This window comes from Pinus tabuliformis, chromosome 4_1 (genome assembly GCF_031772625.1).
Source record: "Pinus tabuliformis cultivar Carrire ecotype Pingquan chromosome 4_1, CPIR1, whole genome shotgun sequence".
NCBI lineage: Eukaryota > Viridiplantae > Streptophyta > Pinopsida > Pinales > Pinaceae > Pinus > Pinus tabuliformis.
Genome location: NC_142303.1, coordinates 116,755,587 through 116,773,524, shown reverse-complemented (window position 1 = coordinate 116,773,524; position 17,938 = coordinate 116,755,587). Strand labels below are relative to the sequence as shown.

At 39.0% G+C, this 17,938-nt stretch overlaps 1 protein-coding gene across 1 annotated transcript; it reads right to left on the bottom strand.

Moving 5' to 3' along the window:
* Positions 1–11,539: 11,539 nt before the first annotated feature.
* On the bottom strand, positions 11,540–11,953 carry LOC149174479 (uncharacterized). The gene has a single exon (XM_089420861.1). It carries the CDS (start codon positions 11,951–11,953, stop codon positions 11,540–11,542), a length of 414 nt encoding a protein of 137 aa, XP_089276987.1.
* Between the last annotated feature and the right edge of the window lie 5,985 nt (positions 11,954–17,938).

The following is a 17,938-nucleotide window of genomic DNA, read 5'->3' as shown; positions in this document are numbered from 1 at the left end:
CTTATATCTTGTGGGCCTCCCCCCAAGATCCGGATCAGTGGTATCGGAGCAGGTTACGATTCCATGGGAATGAGGGTTTCATGCATATTTCAGTCTCATTTTTTTTGCAGGAATTTTTTGGGCGGCGACTTTGCAGATCAGATCTGAAACATTTGGTACAAAATTTACAAAAACAAATACCAGATCTGGATTCCTCTCGAAAAATCACCCAATTCCTCCCACTGTAGGCTATGTAGGCACCTGCTACTTCATCAGTAACCAACATCATGGTTATGGGTCAACCGCATACAATCCTTGTCATCGAAGTCCATTTGCTAGGCCGCACACTGTCAGAATCATAGTTGGTCACAAGCATTACAGGGTATCTTTATCCTCAGATCTTCATTTATCAGGGGTTTGGGTTAACCACATAAAACCCTTATCTTCAGTGGCTCTTCATATTCAACAAAGGCTTCGCAGGAGGGAACTTTACGCAATGGGGACCATTGCTTCTTAAGGAGGGAGGAATGATCCGAATGGAAAATGCCATCAACCCATGGTACTCATCCACCCATATTATTCATCGACCCATGGAATTTATCCATGGTATTTAAAATGGTATCTGCCCGTGGTATTGTAAAATCCACTCATGGTATTCATTCACCCATGGAATTGACCCATGGTATTGTAACTGAAAAATACTATAAGTAACAAGTCACATTTTGTAAAAGGAAAAATTGTCCGCCACAATGTAGCCTTTACAGTTCAGAGGCATGTAGCTACCACATCTCTTCTCAAAGATAAGCTACCATCGCCCTAGCTGGTTTATTTCCATTACTATTTTAAATAAACGTTTCTTTGTGGTTTTGTTTATTGGGCATTCTCCTCTTTTTTTCTTCTGGAAATTCAAGTTTTCAGATCTTGGGGCCTTTCCCCCAAGATCCATTTCAAGTTTTCAGATCTTGGGGGTCTCTCCTCCCAAGATCCATTTCAATCTCTTAGATCTTGGGGGCCTCCCCCCAAGATCCGAATCAAGAGACATGCATACGTGTTGTGTGAAATATTTATTAGCCATGTAGAGATTAGTTGTTCTAGTGTTTTTTCTTTAGTTCTTGCTTCCTTATCATATGGAGTTGACATTTTTCCATTGATGTCAAAGGGAGAGTCATAGAGGATGATGGTCTGGATATTGTGTGTGGTTGCCATCAATTCCAAAGGTTGAGATTGTTGGCATTATTGTGTTCATATGTCCATCTAGCTAATGTTGGCATTGGTTCATAATGACAGGTAGCTCATGTTGGCATTGATGTCAACCCTATGTAGCCTAGATGATGCATTGATGCCATCCTTATGGTATGGTTGCAATTTGTTGTGTAGGCATTGGGATGGTCAGCCTTGATGATTAGATAAGGAAAGTTATCAACGAGAATTTTAAGGATGTAAGTATATCTTAAATTTTAGTAATCTTGGAGAATACTACTAGCCCCTAATATGAAAATCGTAAAATGTTTGGCGATACTTTTGTAAAAATATTTAGATTTCTAATGACTTTATATTAGCATAAATCAATTTTTGGCAATTTTTAAGGTAAAATAATTTTATACTATAAAATTAAGGCGAATCATTTTTAGAAAATATGGAAATTAGTGAATATTTATTTTGGAAGGAGAATGGAAAATAATCCCACTTCAAAATATTAGCCCCTAAAATTTTACCTGATAGTGATATGGTATATGGTTGATGGTTGTTCATGCACTTATGTCAACTTCATGATGCTATAGATTGTTGGTCTTATGGTGTTCATGGAGTACTTGGCTTGTGTTGGCATTGATGTTGATCCTATGGTGATGGTCGTGACATGGTTTGTCTGCATATATTCAGATGTTCGTGGTGGTTCCTCATGTGCTAATGGTGTTCATGATCTAGTGCGAAAACTAGAGGTGACCTTGTTGCAACAATATGTTGGTATGATCATGATGTTGCAGAGCTGTTTTAGGTATGTTAAGAGGTGTTGAAACTTGTGTAGGTGTTTTTAGAGAGTGGAGGACTGTAGTCTTTTCAACCCTTTTTTTTCGGTTATTAGGTCCATTTGGCAATGCCACTAGGGAAACATGTTTAGCCTATTTGTAGAGATGTCACAAGAATTGGAAGAGGTTTGGAGGTGGGTTTAGATGTTGAAGAAAGTGATCCAATAGTTGGTAGATGTTTTGATATGAGGGTTTTTTATGAAACCAACTCACAAAATAGATAGATCAATGACTTAAAAATTATCCTCTTCGAGGGGGAAACCTCCTTTACGTTACATAAATGACCAATTATTGGATGATACAAATGACAAGACCTTCTTTGTATATATAGGAGTCTAAGGGGACACAATATAATCAGAGCCTACATAACACTAATAATTTAAGGGCACAAAAATAGGAATAGTGGGCTTGCTTGGGGCATAACAATATCAATATGGGGGATACATGGGCACAACACTAACAATAAGGGGGATACACTAGTATTATAGGGACCTAACATGCCCCTTTCCTTGAAAAAAGTGTTGTCCTCAATGATTGAGTAGTTTTGGATGCTTTAATATAAAATTGTCATCCTCCCATGTGGAATCTTTAGTAGGTAAGTACTTCCACTTAATGAGATGGTCTGAAATTGATCGATTCCATAGCTGTCAGGTTCTTGTTTCCGTGACTACTTCAGGCTTAAATATGATTTTTCCTTCTTCGTCAAGTTCTGACAAACACTGTTTAAACTAGAAGATTTTCATTGATAACCTTCTTTAAGCATGAAACATGAAAAACTTAGTGTATTAGGGAAGACGCAGGCAACCCCAATTTGTATGCCATAGTACCAATCTTTTGCAACACCTTGTAAGGACCATAGTACTTGGGTGATAATTTATTATCCTTCTTAGCTTGCTTGAGAGAAATTTGTTTGTATGGTTGTATCCAAAAAAATAACCATTCATCTACATCAAGACTTGTCTCATTGTGATGCCGATCTTCTTGTTGTTTCATTCGATTATGCACTAGAATGAGGTTATCCTTTAAGAGTTGGAGAACTTGTTGTTGATGCTCGATGTCATCTTCCATTGCTTGAACCTTATAATTTTCTGTTAACGTTGATGTGATGGATGGTGTATGATATCCATAAAGTTACATAAATGGGGTAATTTTTGCTGAAGTATGGAAGGAAGTGTTATACCACCATTCAGCCAGAGGCAACCATTTGACCCATTGTGTCTTTTTATCAGGTACAAAGCAATATCCTTCCAAACATATGTTCACGATCTTAGTTTTTCCATCAGATTGAGGATGATAAGATGAGCTATGATTTAATTGAGTACCAAGACAAGAAAATAATTCCGTCCAAAATTTTCCAGTGAAAATGGGATCTCTATCACTTATTATAATCTTTCAATTTCCATGAAGCCTTTGAATTGTTTCCATAAATGAAAATAACAATTTCACTGGCTTTAAAAGGATGAGATAATGCACAAAAGTGTGCATACTTGGTAAGTCTATCAGTTACCACCATGATGACTGTTGGGTCCCTATAATACTAGTGATTACCCCATTACTATTGTAGTTATACCCCTTATTTATATTTTTGTGCCCCTATTACCCTCATATTGTTGTTTCTGTGCCCCATAGAATCCCTCTATTGTTATTTTTGTGGCTTTATATTATTATTGTTAGGTCGACTGGATTATATTGTGACTCCTTAGACTCCTATATATAGAAAGGAGGTTTTGTCATTTGTATCATCCAAGAATTGTTCATTTATGTAATGTAAAGGAGGTTTCCCCCTCGAAGAGGCTGAATTCTAAGGCGTTGATCTATCTTTTCTATCTTTTTGAGCTGGTTTCATAACATTTGGTATCAGAGCTTTGGATTCTAGGTTTTCGCTGCTCCAAACAGGTCATCGTGACATTTTCGCTATAACTTTTTCTCTGTGACGTTTCAGAAGTCGCAAAAAAAAAACCATTTGAGAAGAAATCACGCTGAACCTTGGGTCCGAATTTCAGAGCTTTTCGCGCGATATTTGCGGAGATATGATCTGAGGAAGTTGGTCTTTTTGCAGACTCCTGAATTACATTCAAAACAGGTGACCTGGGGAAAATCGTCATAACTTTCTCTCTGGGGATCGGATTGAAATTTCGTAAGAAGGTACAGAAAGAGGACGGACTGTAGTTTCTTGTATGTGTGTTTCAGATTCAAAGGTTGAAACAGTGACTCGTGGCACGTCGTACAATTTCGCTCTACTGAACCAGTCTAAAAGCAAGTCACTGTGGGAGATTTCACATAACTCTTCCTTGGAGAATCCAATTTGGCTCAGACTTGTGGCATTGGAAAGAGGACGCAGAAGGCTACTACAGATAGCAATTTCAGAACTGGATGATCCGAAATTACAGAGATACATCAGATTCAATATCAGGCTTCTATAAAGTGAAAAAAAGGTGTGTAGTTTTTTTTTTAATTTTTGTGTAAGCTTGGTTTAACGGAATTCAAAGGGCATAGTAAAGCATTATTATCGGTAACTGATGCCCCGAGGAAAGAAAATGCAAACACCTAGTAAGGAACCTGAAAGCTCTAGCATGACTCATGAAGAAGAGGAAGAAATGCTACATGATATATCAAAATTACAAGAACAAGTGCAACAAATGTCACGCTCACAAAAGCTAACAGAAGCTAAGATAAGTGGCGTGGAATCTAAGATAAATGGCATGGAATCTAAGATAAAGGGCATGGAAGCTAAGATGGATGATTCGAAGATAGATTTGAAGAGAGACATGGTAGATTTGAAGATAGATTTGAAGACAGACATGGAAGAATTGAAGAAGTTGCTACAAGAAAGGGTCACTAATGGTGAAAAGGTAGTAAAGGAAACTCATGATGAGAACAAAAGAAATGTTAATCATGATTCCATAGATGCTAATGTTGGATCGAAGAATCACCATATTCCAAAAATCGATATGAGGAAGTTTGATGGCAAGGATCCCGCCACATGGATATTACAGATGGAGCAATTCTTCGATCTCAATAATGTGCAAAACACACAAAAGGTACGTATGGCAACTGTATATTTGGAACCAAATCAGTTTGTATGGTATCAATGGCTTTGCTCTCGTAAACAATTTATCACTTGGGCAATTTTTACGGAAGAATTGATAGCACATTATGAAGATACAAAAAGCAACACTTTTTTTAGCCAATTGATAAGTCTCAAACAAAAGGGTTCAATAATGGAGCACATTGAGGAGTTCCAAAAATTGAACATAAGGGTAAAAGATATTCCAGAGGAGCATAGGATTGATGTGTTCATAGGGTCTTTAAAGGATAATATCCAACATGATGTTCGCCTTTGGGAACCTGATTCATTAGAGAAGGCATTCAGGTTAGCAAGAAAAATGGAAAGCAAAATTATGGCAACCAGGAAGCATACCACTCACAACTATAAAGACGGAAGTGTTGTTGCCCCTAGTCTTCCACAACCTATAAGGTTGACACCACAACAATTGGAAGAAAAAAGAGCAAAAGGGCTTTGTTACAATTGTGATAGCAAATACACTAAAGGTCATAAGTGTGCTGAGAAGAAATTATTCTACATAGATTGTGAAGAGGAAGAAGAAAAGGAGCAAGAAAGGTCAAAAGAAGAAGATATACTCCAGGAACAAAGCCTAGATGAAGAACAAATAAATCCGACCATATCTTGTAATGCATTGGCGGGAATTACCACTCCTCAAACCATCAAGATAGAAGGACAAATCAAGAAGAAAAAGGTAATAGTGTTGATTGATTCAGGAAGCACCCACAATTTTATTCATTGTAGGGTAGCAAAAGAATTGAATTGCTTCCTATATCCAGCACCAGAGTGTCAAGTGATGATTGCAAATGGAGGAACAATAAATTGCTCTGGAAAGTGCCATAATATCAAGCTATCCATGGGAGAATATGTATTGACTAGCCCAATGCTTTCCATTCCAATGGGAGGTGCTGATGTTGTACTAGGAGTCCAATGGCTACAATCCTTGGGTACAATAGCTTTTAATTTTCAAGAACTTTTCATCAAATTTTCTACGGAAGGAAAGGAAGTTGAATTAAGGGGTATTGCAGGGAAACCAGGAAAGATAATCAGCTCTAATGTATGACAAAGCTTCTAAAAAAGGAGCAAAGAGGTGTAATTGCACAATTATGTTCGCTAGATGTTTCCACATTGGAATCATCTATTTCTCCAGATCTCCAAAAATTCCTGGACAATCATTCCAAGGTATTTGAGACTCCCAAAGGTCTCCCACCTATGCGTGATCATGATCATGCTATTCATCTGATTCCAGGAAGTGTTCCTCCAAACATCAGGCCGTACAGATATCCCTATGTCCAAAAAAGTGAAATTGAACATATGGTTGCAGAAATGCTAGAGGCTGGTATAATTCAACCAAGTCAAATTTCTTTCTCTGCTCCAGTAGTATTGGTGCACAAGAAGGATGGATCATGGCGCATGTGTCCAGATTATAGGGAGCTCAACAAGCTCACTATTAAAGATAAGTTCCCCATTCCTGTCATTGATGAATTACTGGATGAATTGCATGGATCAATTTACTTCACCAAGTTGGATCTTCGTTCGGGATATCATCAAATCAGAATGAAGATTGAAGACATTCCAAAACGGCATTTAGAACTCATGAGGGTCATTATGAATTTTTGGTCATGCCTTTTGGCCTTACCAATGCACCTTCAACATTTCAAGGTTTGATGAATTCAATTTTCAAACCATTCCTTAGAAAATTTGTGTTAGTATTTTTTGATGATATACTAATCTACAGCAAGTCTTGGAAGGATCATGTTGAACATGTTGACAGGGTGCTACAACTATTGGAGGAGAAACAATTATATGCAAAAAGATCCAAATGTTTCTTTGGAGTCCAGGAGGTGGAATATTTGGGTCATATTGTATCTCATGAAGGAGTTAAGGTAGACCCTAGCAAAATTAAAGCCATTAAGGAATGGAAAATCCCCACATCCATAAAGCATCTGCGAGGATTTCTTGGGTTGACAGGGTATTATCGCAAGTTTGTTAAGAATTATGGGAGAATAGCAGCACCTCTAACAACATTATTGAAGAAAGATTCATTTTCATGGACTCCGGAAGCAACAAAGGCCTTTGAACATCTTAAAGAGGCAATGTGCCAAGCACCGGTCTTAGCTACACCGGACTTCACAAAAACCTTTATTGTGGAATGTGATGCTTCAGGAAATGGAATTGGTGCTGTTCTAATGCAAGATGAAAGACCCATTGCTTTTGAAAGTCGTCCAATCAAGGGAAAGTTTTTAAGCAAAGCTATTTATGAGAAGGAAATGTTGGCAATACTCCATGCACTTAAGAAATGGCGACCCTACCTAATGGGAAGACACTTCAAGGTAAAAACGGATCATGATAGCCTTAAATACTTTTTAGAACAAAGATTATCCTCTGAAGAGCAACAAAAGTGGGTCACAAAGATGTTGGGTTATGACTTTGAAATCATCTACAAAAAAGGGAAGCAAAATGTGGTGGCAGATGCACTCTCAAGAAAGGATGAGGATGTGGAAGCATTGTTGTGTGCCATTTCTATTATCCAACCAGATTGGATAAACGAAGCAAGGGAGGAATGGAAGAATGACGAAGAAGTGTGGGCACTTATTCGAAAGCTACAACAAGATTCCAGTACTTCTGATACATTTAGCTGGAAAATGATTCGTTATGGTACAAAGATCGCTTATACCTCTGTAAGAATTCCCAGCTAAAACAAAAGATTCTTATGGAATTGCACACTTCTCCCTTAGGAGGGCACTCAGGATTTTTAAAAACTTACCACAGGGTTAAGAAGGAATTTTTTTGGGATGGCCTTAAATCAGATATTCAAAAGTTTGTGGCGGAATGTTTGGTTTGCCAACAAAATAAAGTTGAAACAATTAAGACACCGGGTCTATTACAACCTTTATCCATTCCAAGCCAACGTTGGGAGGAGGTTTCAATGGATTTTATCACAGGTTTACCCAAGTCTGAGGGAAAGAGTGTCATCATGGTGGTAGTTGACAGACTTACCAAGTATGCACACTTTTGTGCATTATCACATCCATTTAAAGCCAGTACAGTTTCTACTGCATTTATGGAAACAATTCAAAAGCTACATGGAAACCCAAAGATTATTGTAAGTGACAGAGATCCCATTTTCACTGGAAATTTTTGGACAGAATTATTTTCTTGTCTTGGTACTCAGTTAGCTCATAGCTCATCTTATCATCCTCAATCTGATGGGCAAACTGAGATAGTAAACAAATGTTTGGAAGGATATCTTCGTTGCTTTGTATCTGATAAACAGACACAATGGGTCAAATGGTTGCCTCTGGCTGAATGGTGGTATAACACTTCCTTCCATACAGCAACAAAAATGACCCCATTTATGGCACTTTATGGGTATCAACCACCATCCATCACATCATATTTAAGAGAAAATTCTAAGGTTCAGGCAGTGGAACATCACATCGAACATCAACAACAAGTCCTCCAACTCTTAAAGGATAACCTCGTGTTGGCACAAAATAGAATGAAACAACAGGCAGATCAACATCGCAGTGAAAGAAGTTTTGATGTAGGTGATTGGGTATTCCTACGGCTACAACCATATAAGCAAATGTCCCTAAAGCAAGCTAAGAAGGATAATAAATTATCACCAAAGTATTATGGTCCGTACAAGGTGTTGCAAAAGATTGGTACTATGGCATACAAATTGGAGCTTCCTGCAGCTTCTCGATTGCACCCAGTTTTCCATGTTTCATGTTTAAAGAAGGTTATAGGTGACAAGCTCCCAATTCAAACAATATTGCCAGAACTTGACGAGGAAGGAAAAATTATATTGGAACCGGAAGCAGTCACAGAAACAAGAACTCGACAGCTACGAAATCGATCAATTTCAGAGTATCTTATCAAGTGGAAGAACTTATCCGCTGAAGATTCCACATGGGAGGATGAGAATTTTATGCAGAAGTATCCAGAACTACTCAAGCGTTGAGGACAACACTTTTTTGAAGGAGAGGGGCATGTTGGGTCCCTATAATACTAGTGATTACCCCATTACTATTGTAGTTATACCCCTTATTTATATTGTTGTGCCCCTATTACCCCCATATTGTTATTTCTGTGCCCCATAGAATCCCTCTATTGTTATTTTTGTGGCTTTATATTATTATTGTTAGGTTGGCTAGATTATATTGTGACTCCTTAGACTCCTATATATAGAAAGGAGGTTTTGTCATTTGTATCATCCAAGAATTGTTCATTTATGTAATGTAAAGGAGGTTGCCCCCTCGAAGAGGCTAAATTCTAAGGCGTTGATCTATCTTTTCTATCTTTTCTTGAGCTGGTTTCATAACAATGACAGTATTTCCTTAAAAAATTGGTACACCTGTGATAAAATCCATTGAGACATCCTCCCAATGCTGACTTGGAATTTCTAAAGGTTGTAACAAACTTAGAGTCTTAATTGTCTCAACTTATTTGTTGGCAAAGCAAAAATTCTGCCACAAACTTAAGAATATCAGATTTAAGGCCATCCTAAAAAAATTCCTTCTTGACCCTATGGTAAGTTTGTAAAAATCATGAGTGCCCTCCTAAGGGAGAGGTGTGAAATTCCAAAGGAATATTTTGTTTGAGTTGGGAATTCTTACAAATATATAAGCGATATTTGTACCAGAATGAATCATTTTTCCAGCGAAATGTATCAGATGTACTGGTATCTTGCTGCAGCATTTGAATGAGTGACAACACCTCTTCATCATTCTTGCATTCATCCCTTGCTTTGTTTATCCACTTAGGTTGGATAATAGAAATGGCACAAAACAATTCTTCAACATCGTCATCCTTTCCCAAGAGTGCATCTGCAACAACATTTTTCTTCCCTTTTTTGTAGATTCTTTTTTAAGCTAAAGTAGGACCTTTCTTTTTTTATTTATATCAAAACCAGGTGGAAACATATACAAGCATTTGGTGGCCTCAACTCATCCAGAAGGGAAACCAGATCTGTTGGCCACCTTAAGTTTTTATAAGCCGTCGAGTAACAAAAAAGAATAAGTCTGCAAATCCATGCCAAATGAACTTCACTACCAGAATTACTAATCTGGTTCCATACCGACATTAAAAACTATTAGTACGAAAATGAGAAACTATTCTCAAATAACTAACAAGGAAAACCATTGGATCAAACTAGAAGGATTAATCTACCATAACTCTGGGAGGTTTTTCTGCATCTCTCATTGTTGGAGCAAGCTTCTTCAGCTGTTGTTGAATTTCATCCAAGTTATTGTCGTCGAGGAGCATAGTGATTTGGAGATTTTTCATTTCTCGCCGCATATTGGGTATGCCCTGAGCTAGCTCTGCCATTTCCTCTGCAGCCTGCTCCATTGCCTTTGCAAGTAATCGCTTCAGCACCCAATATACGTGTAAAGCCTGCTTGTATAGGGTCATGTATCCCCTGGTGTTGCCTGGGTCACGAATGAGGTTACCCCAGTCTTCCATTTTAGGTTCCGAGTCCTCCTGCATTACATTTGCTTCTAATTCTTGAATAAGCCTGTGGATGTCTTCGTCAGTTCCTTCTTTGTAGGATTTTTTAGCCTCTTGTACCACATGTCTCATGGTTTTTTGGCCTTGTCTCTAACATACTGGAGAGGGGGACCTTAATTCCTGTCTGCCTGATTGATGAGGTCTTCCTCTGCCTCGACGCCCTCTTCCTCAACCTGGGCGAGTTGATTTTTTCTTGGGTACCGCATGACTCCCCTGACCGACAGCGAAAGTTGTGTTCGCTATGAATTCATCGCTTCCAGGATCCTTAGCTTCCTTTTCCCAATTCTTGCCATCCGCTTGCTGCTATTTTTCAGTACTCTGGAACTTCCCCGGCCCTCCTTCCCTGGGATGAAGTTGGAAGATGTTCTCGGGGGTCTTCTCTGCCTCCCAAACATCTTGTTTTACCCCCTCCAACTGCCCCTAATAATTATCAAACCTTAATCCTTGCTTTCATTTATCCTGGCTTGCCCAACTCCCTACCTTGCTAGATTCTACCCCAGCCTTTCTCATTCTCCTGCCCTCTGTCTTTTGACTAAAAGTAACAGGGAAGGATTCCACGTCCCTCTCCCTTCTCTTTCCCTCTGCAACGTCTAACTCTCTTCCCTCTTCCCTAATATTGCTGGAGATTAAAAGGAAAGAAAGGAATGGTTTTGTTAAAACATACCCCGTCCTATGCCGATTTGTAGAGAACACCTGATTGCATCGAGCTCCCTTCGTCTCCTTCCTTTGCAGCATGCTAACTTTGGTTCTGTCCTTCACTACCCTTATTAATCTTCTGCCACCTACCCGACGTGCCATCCTCCTTCCGCCACTGTTCCTTCCTGCTTCTTTCTCCACTTCCCTATTGCCTCCACACCTCGAAATGCTACCTTGCCTGCAAGCTGCCCCGACGTCCTGTGGAATTATTATGATAAATGGTGGCTTGCTTTGCCACTTTCCTTCCTTCATCATGTTTTCACACGTCACCAACTCTTCCATATGTAATCTCACTATTATCTTGGGTAATGATTAAATTCAGGGTCTCCCATCGTGGTTTTTCCCCATGAATTGGCCATATACTGTCTACCTTTTTGTCTTGTTCATTGCAACCCCAGTTAGCTAGGAAATCCGTGGCCTTATTACCATCCCTTCTAACATAGTTGATGATCTTGTAATCAATTCTTTTCATTATTTCTGCCAAGTCCTGAATTAGTCCGGCCTTCCTCCAGCTCTTCGCTACTTTTTCCGAATCTTTACCATTATTCAATTTCCTAAGCATCTCTATTACTAGGTTCGAGTCTCCTTCAATTTTCAACTTAGTATACCCATTTCGGATTGCTATTATGATGCCTTGATAAATTGCCATTAATTCAGCTTCATTGTTGCTCATTATACCTCCCCAATCAACATAAACACATCTAGTCCGCCCTTGATTATCTCTAAAGATGCCTCCGAACCCTATTGGCCCCGGTTTTCCTTTAGAGGCCCCATCAAATTTAGTTTGATGAAGCCATCGCGAGGACATCTGAACTTGGTTGAGCTCTGGTTATGAGTGCTCTGGTTTTTTTGCTTTTGAGGACAAACCATGCCTTGTTCTAGGTTTAGACTTGTTAGGATCCGTCCTTCTTCTGGAGTTGTTTTCCAATCTTCTTGCGCCCAGTATTCTGCTAGGATAGTTTCACTTATAAGTTTTTGGGTTCGCTTCCAAATCATCTCTGGAGGGTTGTCTTTGTCTTGAAATATTCTTTGGTTTCTTTCTTTCCATATTATCCATATGTTAAACCCCATCGCTAGGCTCCAGGCTCTCTTGACCACCGGGCTTGAGGATTGACCTCTCCCCCATTGATAAATGGTTTTTTTAATGTCATGAGGATCCCTGTTTTTCCTCCCAAAGAGTTTCCTGATTTCTTCCCATTGTTGCTGGGCAACAGGGCATGAGTTCAAAAGGTGTTCTTGCGTTTCTTTGTCTTGTTTGCAGAGGCTACATCTAGGAGGTCCATGGAATCCTCGCTTTTGTATCTGATCCCAAGTCAAGATTCGTCCTTTTCCTACTAACCATATGAACAAGGTTACCTTCGGCCACCAATTATTCTGCCATATTTGTTTCCACATTGGTGTATCTTTATCTTGCTCTTGTCGGGTGGTTAGATGATAGGCTTCTCTAATCGTAAAAGTTCCATTTCTGGATTTACCCCATCGTAGTATATCCTGACCTATTATGATTGTAATTCTTCTTGATTCCATTTCCTTTACAAATAGATCTTCCTGTTCAGGATTAATGTGACTATCCCATTCTTCCGGTTTCTTCCAGATTCTCCAGGTCCCGCCTTGCCTTTCTTCCTTCCAATATTCACGAACATAATTTAGCCCCTTAGCTATAGCCTTATGATATGTATTTTGCAGGCCTTACATCTCTATCATTCTCTCTGTTTGCTGCGAGGCTTCTTCCCAAAATTTAGCTACATTTCCATTCCTTATTTCGCAGAATGCATGTTTGCATATAATATCTCTATTTTGACTAGCCAGGTCCTATATTGTGGATCCTCTTGGAACTTCCTCCAGTCTAAGAATACCTTCAATGGTTGTGGGCATATTGTATTTTTGGGTCCATATCTTTTTCCATAGATCCTCTCCACCCCTCATCCATCTCCACCACAGCTTCGCTCCTAGGACTTGGTTCAAAATATACGGGTCTCTGAGACCCAGTCCTCCTTCTTCTTTATTTTTTATTAGACCCTTCCATGATATTAAAGCCCATTTCTTTTGTTGCTTTGGTCTTCCCCAGATGAATTTTCTAAATATATCAATCATTTTTGTGCATACTCCTTTAGGGACTGCCATTGTCGAGAGAGGATAGATAGGAATTACTTGAAGAATCGATTTAAGAAGCACCAATCTTCCCGCTATATTCAAAGATCGGAAAGACCAATTAGCCAGTCTACTCTTGAGTTTCTCAATGGTTTGCTGCCAATTTTCTATCTTCAAAGGATTTAAAGCTAATTGATTTCCCAAGTATTTTGTAGGTAATTCTCCAGAGCGGAAACCCAGAATTTTGGTCAGGTGGGCTTTGACCGCATCAGGCATATTGAAGAGGAATGTGCATGATTTATCCTTGTTAATTTCTATGCCTGATGCTTCCATAAAGAGATCAAGAATCCGTTTAACCCTTTTTACTTCTCTTAGTGAGACAACACAAAAAAGCATAATGTCATCAACGAACTGTTGATGAGTAATTGGTAAGTTGCTTCCCCATGGCCTCAATCCTTTGATTTTTCTCTCCCTTAGTTCTTTTTTGAGGTATCATCCCAGTCCTTCCGTTGCTATGATGAACAAGAATGGGGATAAAGGATCCCCTTGTTGCAGTCCTCTTGTGGCATTGAAAGTCGAGGTTGGTGATCCATTCAAGAGAATGGAGAAATTGGGAGTGGAAATCATATCATAGATCCAATTTACCCATCTATTGCAAAAGCCAAATGCCATTAAAATTGTTTTAAGGTAATCCCAATTTAGACAGTCATACGCCTTGAAAGATCCAATTTTATCATCATTCCCATTTTCTTTTTTTGTTTCAAATAATGTACCACTTCCTGAGATACCACCAAGCCATATAGAATTTGTCTCCCTTCCACAAACCCAGTCTGTTTCGGCGAGATAATACTAGATAGGATTGGTTTCAATCTCTTAGCCATCAGAGTGGAAATTATCTTATATATTACATTACAAAGAGCAATAGGTCGAAAACCTTGAGCAGTTTCCGAATGAACAAATTTAGGAATAAGAGATAAAAGGGTTGATTTTAGGCCAGGCCATACCTTCTAGTGTCTGCGCGATTCCTCTACCACCTTCGGGATGTCTTGCCCTAGGAAGTGCCAGCCTGCTTGGTAAAATTCCACTGTAAATCCGTATGGTCCTGGAGCTTTATTTATTTTCATCCCTTTCACTATTTCCTCCACTTCCTCCAGGGTTTCTGCCCTCATAAGAGCTAAATTCTAGTCCCTAGTGATCATTCTTGGGATTTCGTTACATATCCTTCCTATAGCCTCTTCTCTGTTCACTTGAGGTTCTGTAAGGATGTCCTTAAAGTGCCCGACTAAAGCCTATTCCATTTCTTCATGCTGGGTTATGCGTTTCCCTTCCTCATTTTTGATAGAAAATATTCTATTCCTTTGTCAGTGTTGAATCATGGCTTGGTGGAAGAACTTCATATTCCTTTCTCCTTCACGGAGCTAGTTTATTTGAGACTTTTGCTTCCATAATATCTCTTCTTGTTTTCTTCGTTCTTCAATTTGGATTATCACTATGCCCTCTTCTTTGGTTCTTTCCTCGCTTTTGCCTTCTGTTATTATTTCTTGTTGTAGTATTCTCATTTTTTGTTCCAATCGTTGCTGCTCCTTGAATATATTCCCAAATTCATCTTTTTTCCATTTTTTAATTTTTTCTCTGAGTTCTTTTAGTTTTAATTGGAAAGTTTGCATCTTACTTTGTCCTCTTTGTTGGTTCTCGGTCCACCACTCCTCCATCTTTGGCATGAATTGCTGATTCCTGAGCCAGAAAGCTTCAAACATAAAAGGGCATTTCTTTGGGCTTGTTTTAATGTCAATTTCTAGCCTGATTGGCTAGTGGTCTGAGCCCATTGCTGGAAGGATCATTGTTTCTATGAATATATCTCTGTTTATAATTTGTTCAGATATTAAAAATCTATCCAGTCTCGATGCAATTTGATTTTTGCCCCCTCTTCTGTTATTCCATGTGTGGATCCCATTTATTGTGGGAATATCAACCAATATTTGTTCTGATATCATGTCACCAAAAGATTCCATATCTTGGTCTATTCTTCTCAATCCTCCTTGTTTTTCCGTTAGGGTTGTAATCATGTTAAAGTCCCCACCAGCAATCCATGGCATATCCGGGAACAACCTTCGGATTGTTCTCATATTTTGAAGAAATCTTCTGCGCTTGCCTGATAAGTGCGGGCCATATACCCCTGTGAGGATTATCCATTCTGACGAACCTATAATTTTGAAGGTTCCTGAAAGAATTCAAGGGAAGCTGACACAATTTCCGAATTGAACTTCCTCTGGATTCCACAGAACTGCTAGACCTCCTGCACTGCCTGCCACATCCTGACCCGTTATCTCATAGTGAGTATTAAATATTCTCATTATTTCTTCCATTTTCTGAGTACAAATCTTGGTTTCTTGAATTATCATTATACTGGGTTTATCTTTTTTCAACCTATCTCTCAAATATCTCTGTTTTCCCCTACTATTGAGACCTCTAATATTCCAGCTTGTGATTATCATTTTAATAATTTGGGCGGTTGTTGAAATACCTCTGAGAGAGGTATAACTCTTCCTGAATTCACCAGCATCTCCCCTACCACTTGGATAGTCTCACTCATTGGACACCTACCATGTTTCCTTCCTACTTTTCCAATACTACCAATTCCAATACTCTGTGTCCCTTGCACTCCTAGTTGTTCTGGTTGACTTTCCATAATTACTCCTACCTTCTCCTTGTATTTTTGGAACATCTCTTTATATAATTGATTTTGTTCTTCAGGTATAAATCTCTCATCTAGATACGTCCATTCCTGTAACAGTCTCCTAATTATTCATTCCTCTTCACTTCCTCTGTATTTTTGTGGATCTACCTCCATTTGGGTTTGATCTTTTAGCAAGTCCATGTTAGCTTCTACCCCTCCTTGTTCCATATTTATTTGAATTGTGTCCTGTTCTTTTGTTTCTTTTGATAGTTCCATAGGTTCTTCATCACTATCTTCCTTTTCCATCTCCATTTCCTCTTCCTGAAGGGCCTTAAACTTGTTTTTATTTTGCAATGGAGTTGTTTTAATGGGTGGTTGCAGAGGGAGCAATCCTTTTAGAGATTTTCTTCTGGTGGGCACTTCTTTAAATCCATCTTCAGTCTCATTGTTTGCCTCTATTGCCTTCTTCTCTTCTTCTTTCTTTTCGGTTGATTCCTCTGCAATATTTAAAGGGATTTGCTTGAAAAGGTGGCCATATTCATGGCATCTTCTACAACGAAATGGGATGTGTTGGTAATCCACTGGTTGCTGCCAAACCTCATCATGGTATTATAAATCGATAAACTCCGGAAGCGGTTCTATTATATTCATGTATACACATATCCTGGCATAAGATGTGTATCTCCCTCTTTTAGTAGTCTTAGCTACTTTAACAAATGTCCCGATTGTATTACCTATTCCTTCTAGGATCTCTGGGTCCCAAAACTCCATTGGTAGTCCGAATACTCTGATCCAGATAGGTGCTGCTAACATTTTTCCCTTGTTTGGGTTGTAGCAGTCCTCCCAGTGCCACATGAATAAACCAACAATGTTCATAAAGTAGGGTCCTCCCTCAAAAATCCTTTCCTTATCTTCCAGATTAGAGAATATAACTGTGAAAAAACCTTTTGCCCCAAATTTTAAATCTATATGTCCCTTAGGTTTCCATCTCTGTTGTATCCATTTGGACAAATCCTTCTCAGATGACCAAAACCCTATGAACTTACAGATTAAAGGGTGATCTCTCATATAACTTCTGTATTCTTCAAGTTTATTGTTCGGGATTACAAACCTAGGTTGTTTCGATGCCCTTGGGAGACACCTGCCGCTTAATCCCACTTGCCATCGGGCTCCCATGACCAGGATATCTCTGGTGTTTTTCCCCATACCTCTTTGTGCTCCATTTCTGCTTGACTCCCCTACTGCTATGTTTTTGTAGGAGGGGATCTCTCCCCTCCCCGATTCAGCTACCATTTCACTGTCAGATCCCTCAGTTTTCTACCTCCTATCCTTCGCCCGTATCTGCAATCTGTGATTTTGATCACACGCAAGAGAAGCAGGCCTCCCCTGCACCTGGTCTTCGATTCCGGTCAGTTCGCAGAAGCTCAGCGTCAAACCCTAACCCTGCTCATCCTCTCAATTCTTTTCACTATCCAACTCAGGTCGATTTCACCTTCACTTCCCTTTTTGTAGATTATTTCAAAGTCATAACTGAAAATCTTTGTCACCCATTTTTGTACTCCTCTAAAGATAATATTTTTCCCAAAAATTATTTAAGACTAGCATGATATATTTTTACCTTGAAGTGTCTTCCCATTAGGTAAGGTCGCCATTTCTTTAGTGCATGTAGTATTGCCAACATTTCCTTCTCATAAATAGGTTTGTGTAAATACTTTCCTTTGATTGGACGATTTTCAAAAGAGATGGGTCTTCCTTCTTGCATTTAAACAACACCAATTCCATTTACTGAAGCATCACATTCCATAATAAATGTTTTTGTGAAGTCTGGCGTAGCTAAGACTCGTGCTTGGCACATTGCCTCGTTAAAATGTTCAGAGGCCTTCGTTGTTT